The sequence below is a fragment of the Bison bison genome, unplaced genomic scaffold (assembly GCF_000754665.1).
Source record: "Bison bison bison isolate TAMUID 2011002044 unplaced genomic scaffold, Bison_UMD1.0 scf7180017864064, whole genome shotgun sequence".
Taxonomy (NCBI): Eukaryota; Metazoa; Chordata; class Mammalia; order Artiodactyla; family Bovidae; genus Bison; species Bison bison.
Window position 1 is genome coordinate 1,216,001 of NW_011494636.1, and position 5,903 is coordinate 1,221,903.

General features: G+C 45.6%; 1 protein-coding gene across 1 annotated transcript in view; it reads left to right on the forward strand.

The window, feature by feature from the left end:
* Positions 1-5,903, forward strand: part of PLD5 (phospholipase D family, member 5) — a 418,989-nt gene that overhangs the window by 331,826 nt on the left and 81,260 nt on the right. Inside the window, exon 5 of the mRNA XM_010836680.1 lies at positions 3,183-3,310. Within this exon, the coding sequence (XP_010834982.1) occupies positions 3,183-3,310 (128 nt within the window). The remainder of the gene's footprint in view (positions 1-3,182; positions 3,311-5,903) is intronic.

The window sequence follows — 5,903 nt, forward strand, 5'->3', positions numbered from 1 at the left end:
CAAGTAATGTCTCTGCTTTTGAATATGCTATCTAGGTTGGTCATAACTTTCCTTCCAAGGAGTAAGCGTCTTTTAATTTCATGGCTGCAGTCACCATCTGCAGTGATTTTGGAGCCAAAAAAATAAAGTCTGACACTGTTTCCACTGTTTCCCCATCTATTTCCCATGAAGTGATGGGACCTAATGCCATGATCTTCATTTTCTGAATGTTGAGCTTTAAGCCAACTTTTTCACTCTCCACTTTCACTTTCATCAAGAGGTTTTTAAGTTCCTCTTCACTTTCTGCCATAAGGGTGGTGTCATCTGCATATCTGAGGTTATTGATATTTCTCCCGGCAATCTTGATTCCAGCTTGTGTTTCTTCCAGTCCAGCGTTTCTCATGATGTACTCTGCATAGAAGTTAAATAAACAGGGTGACAATATACAGCCTTGATGTACTCCTTTTCCTGTTTGGAACCAGTCTGTTGTTCCATGTCACAGTAAGTTTCCTAAATGTCTATCATCTCATATAGAAACAAAATTAAATAAATAGAAAAAAATTGTGATGAGAACTCTAAGGATTTACTCTTTTTAAAACTTTCACCGCTAACATACAGTATTGTTACTCATATTCATTATGTTGTACATGATAGTGCTTCTTTATCTTATAAATGGAACTTTGTGCCTTTCAGTTGCCTTCATCCAGTTCTCCCTGCTTTTGTCTTTTATCCTTCCTACTACCTTTATACACTGCTGATTTACTACTTTTACTATATATTTGCCTTTACCAATGAAGTTTTTTTTTTCTTTCATAATTTTCATGGTTCTGGGCCCTTTAACATTTCACTCTAAAGCTGCTTTAGTGGTGCTAGCTTTTGCTTGTTTGTAAAACTTTTGATTTCTCCATCAAATCTGAATGAAAGCCTTGTCTGGTACTCTTAGTTGTAGCTCTTCCTCTTTCTTCTCTTTAAATATATTGTACAGTTCCCTTCTGGCCTGCAGATTTCTGCTGAAAATTCAGCTGAGAGCCTCATGGGAGTTCCCTTGTAGGTAACTCATTGCTTTTCCCTTGCTGCTTTTAATATTCTATCTTTAACTTTTGACATATTAATTACAACTTGTCTTGGTATGGTCTTCTTAGCATTGATCCTGTTTGGGACTCTCTGTGCTTCCTGGACCTAGGTATCTGTTACCTTCCCCAGGTTAGGGAAGTTTTCAGCTATTATGTCTTCAAATATGTTCTCTTCCCCTTTCTCTCTCTCTCTCCTCTTATGGGAGCCCTTTTGTATGACTGTTAGCACACTTGATGTTGTCCTTGATGGCTTGTTTTTATTCTTTTTATTCTTATTCCATTCTTTTTATTCTTATTCTTTTTTCTGAAGCAAACCCAAGGTCACCTTGATGCTCTTCCTCCAGAGATGAGAAAATGGTTCCATTAGTGCTAGTCAGTCTAGTGCTATTGAAGGGCACAGGCATTTAAACTGGCCAAGATCTCTGTTACGGATTGAGTTGTGTCTGCCCAAAGACAACTTGAAGACCTACCCCTGTAGGTACCTGTACCTCCAGTTATGAACTTATTTGGAAATAGGGGTTTTGCAGATATAATTAATTAATATAGGGTCATGCTGTAGCAGGGTGGGCCCTTAATCCAGCATAATTGGTGTCACTATAAGAAGAGAAGACAGAGACACATAGGGAGAATATGTCATGTGGCAACAGAGGTGGGAAGATTGGGGTGATGCATCTGTAAGCCAAGGAATGCCAAAGATTGATGGCCACCACAAGCAGCTGGGAAGAAGCAAGAAAGGATTCTCCTCTACCAGTTTCAGAGGGAGCACTGCCCTGCTGTCATCTTGAACTTCTAATCTCCAGAACTAAGGAAGAATAAATTTCTGTCGTTTTAAGCCACTTAGTTTGTGGTACTTTGTCATGGAAGCCCTAGGAAACTAACACTCTCCAGAGACAAATGCTGCTCTTCATCCACTTAGGAGCACTGGCAACTGCCTCTGGGGGTATCACACCCTCCATGCAGATTTGGGTCGCTCCATGATTGCCATGGTAACTCCTCACTTTGGACATTCAGATTCCGCCTTTCCCAACTGTTCGTCCTCTGGGATGTTACTATTCCAGGACAGCTGAAGGCTAAGGAACATGTGCCTGTACTTATCTGGGATAATGAGTTTGCTCCACCCACAGAGGAAGTCTTCCTGGATTCTTTCTTCACCTCAGATCCTCTCCCAGCTTCCTGGTTTCTCTATCTTCCTGCCACAAGAACCCAGATGCATACTTGACATCTTCCAAGAGTTATAACTTAAGTTTATAGTGTAAATCACTCTTCCTTTCTGTATCCTGAAATGTAGCCATGTGTGTGTTTTGGTGGGAATGGGTGGAGGGGTGGAGGCCTTCCCTGATAGCTCAGTTAGTAAATCAAGGACCCAGTTTGATTCCTGGGTTGGGAATATCCACTGGAGAAGGGATAGGCTACCCACTCCAATATTCTTGGGCTTCCCTTGTGGCTCAACTGGTAAAGAATCCACCTGCAATGTGGGAGACCTGGGTTCAATCCCTGGGTCAGGAAGATCTCCTGGAGAAGGAAAAGGCTACCCACTCTAGTATTCTGGCCTGGAAATTCCATGGAATATGTATTCCATGGGGTCACCAAGAGTCAGATACAACTCTGTGTGTGTGTGTGTGTGTGTGTGTGTGTGTGTGTGTATGTGTGACTGGATCACTTTGCTGTACAGCTGAAACTAATGCAACATTATAAATCAATATACAAATCAATAAAGAAAATGAAGGCCAGTTCCTTGTTGAGGAAAACCATTATTAAGAAAGACCAACCTTTTTACTGATTGCAAAACTGTATGAAAAGTATCCCAAAAGTAAAAGAAAAGAAGAGCATGGCACACCTATCTCACCATCTGAGTGATAAATCAAGGAGCAGGGATCTGAGTCAGATCTGACTTGAGAAGCCATGATCTTGTCATATCATAGGGAAAACTTATTCTCTTTTATTCCTTTGTATTCTTTTTGGGAATAAAGTAGCTCCTCAGGAGTCCTCTATGAACTAAACTAATGTAAATATGTGGCTTCCCTGAGTGCCAGCTGTGGTGGACGCAGACGATGAGTATTGCTGCGGGTAGGTGACTGCATGTTCAGGGCCTTGACGCAGAGGCTGACTGGGATTTCCTTAAACTCCTAGGAGCTGAGGTGACCTACATGAACATGACTGCCTACAACAAGGGCCGACTGCAGTCCTCCTTCTGGATCGTGGACAAACAGCATGTGTACATCGGCAGTGCCGGTTTGGACTGGCGGTCTCTGGGACAGGTAATCTTTTCATTATATAGAGTTTTGTCAGCATCAAAACTACCACCTCCGTAAAATCCTCAGTCACCTCTACTGTGATTGAGAGAATTTAAACCTACAGCATTTATTATTTTTAACTGCACAGTTTTAGTAGTTTTACCCTCAATTAAAGCAAAATAATAAACCTTTCCTTGTCAGAGTCATTTCACCAAAAGAACTGCCATTGCTTCAGTGCTTTTATAACTCAGATGCTATTCCCACATTCTTTAGAGCATGTGCTATGCTGCGCTTAGTCACTCAGCCATGTCCAACTGTTTGTGACCCCAGGCTTCTCTGTCCATGGGATTCTCCAGGCAAGAATAGTGGAGTGGGTAGCCATTCCCTCTGGGGGTTCTTCCTCCTGATGCTTGACCCTCAGACTCCCTGGACTTCCATGATGGTACAGTGGTAAAGAATCTGCCTGCCAATACAGGAGACACAGGAGATGTGGGTTTGATCCCAGGGTGGGGAAGAATCCCATGGACAGCTGAACCTGGCGGGCTACAGTCCATGTGGTCACAAAGAGTTATCACGACTTAGTGACTAAACAATAGCACTAGATTCTCTTAGAGGGCTATTTTTATATGGCACCTTCTCTGTGTAGCCTATATGGGTTTGATATTTTTTTATGTGATGGCTGTTTTTACAATGGATGTCTGTCGCCTCTTTTCTCCATGTATGCTGATCTTTATCCCCTTGATAACAGTGGGATTGATGTTGTGGTGACCAGAGTCTGCACTGGGTATTGAGCAGGGCCTCCTCTCTGCCCTGTGATTGTCACTGAGGTGGGGTTGACTCCCCAGTGGTTGGAGTAGAGACTTCCAGATCTGTATCTTAGCCATGTTTCTGACCTGCGATGTGAGGTCAGTGGGATTCAACACTCCCCCTAGAAGGGAAGCCACGGAATATTCCTCCTTTGGAGCTGTTCACCTGTGGGTGTGCTCTGTTGTGTCGCTTTTCACACCCCATGCTGGCTCACAAATCACACTGTTGGTGGCACTGCTCTGGGCCCTACTGTAACTGTGGGTATGCTGGCAATTGGCCCTGGTGTCTCTCAGACATTGTTTTCACCAGACCGTCTGTGTATATCCACCGGTCAGGTCCCAGGACTGCAGTAACCACACATCTGGACCCACTGTGGGGGCTATGGAGGCAGCTTAGATTTTGGCCTGGTCCAGTAGGGTCCCAGAAAGTCAGACATAACTGAGTGTCTGAGCAGAGAACACTGACATGTCTACGCCCACAAAGCCCATAGGCCCTAAACCTATACCTGTCTCAGCTATGGGAGCATTTATCTGTTCAAATATCTCACAGTTGCTGAGTTTCCAAAGTCAGCAGTGGGGGTGTAAGTCCATGGAGAGATTTCAGCTCTTCCTCCTTAGTCACAGGGCTCCTGGATCTCAGCTGTGGTTTCAGCCCCACTTTTGCATATGTGTCTTCCACCAGCATCTACTCCCAAGGCTGCCTTGGAACACACATGCCTGCCCGGGTGGGCAGAGAGAGGCAGCGATGGGTGGGGTGTGTGAGCTACTCAGCTGAGTGCCCCTCCCGGCGCCCATGGAGGCAGGGAGCAGCACATGGGGAAGGGGCTGCAGTGGCGGCCCCACTGCTTGAGGGCCATTCAACAATGGCACCCTGTGCCTCTGGTGGCCCAGGCTTCTTCCACAAACATTTCCAGTTGTGGAGTTTCTTACTGTCATTCCTTCAGGCTGTCTCTTTACAGCCAGCAGCTGTCCCCTCACTGGGTCTGCGCTCCAAACCCTACATTCCAGCACCCAACCCTCCCTCTGCACCAGCAAACACACGTCTCAGGCTGAGGCCAGAGGGCTCTGGCGCTTCCCACCTATGTAGGTCTAATGCTGTCCTGCCTGCCATAGACGGGTTGCCGCCCTCTCCTCTGAGCCCCCAAAGCTCCTTTTCCATCCTAGTCGATGTCCCCACTGGTGAGGGGGCTTCCCCGGTTGCGGGAACCTTTCCTTTCCTTCAGCTCCCCTCCAGAGGTGCAAGATTTTATCCCATTTCCTCGTTTCTATTTGCCTTCCTTTTGTCCTACCTGGTTGTGTGGGGATTTTTCTTCTTGTTTCAGGTGCCCAAGGTCCTCTGCTCGTGTTCAGCAAGTGCTCTGAGAACTGTTCTGTTAGTAGATGTATTCTTTTTTTATTAATTAAGTTTTGGCTGTGCTGGGTCTTCATTGCTGCACGACCTTTACTCTAGTTGCAGAGAGCGAGGGCTACTCTCGAGTTGCCGTGCATGGGCCACTCATTGCAGCGGCTTCTCTTGTTGTGGAGCATGGGCCCTAGGGCACATGGGCTTCAGTAGTTGTGGCCCCAGGCTCTAGAGCACAGGCTCGATAGTTGGGGCACACAGGCTTAGTTGTGCCACAGCATGTGGGATCTTCCTGGATCCGGGATCTAACCCATGTCTCCTGCACTGGCAAGTGGGTTCTTTACCACAGAGACACCAGAGAAACCCTGGTGTATTCTTGATGCATTTGTGGGAAGAGGTAACTCCACATCCTCCTGTTTCACCATATTGACTCCTCTCCCCTGCTAAGTGGTTTTTAACTTGAGTATCA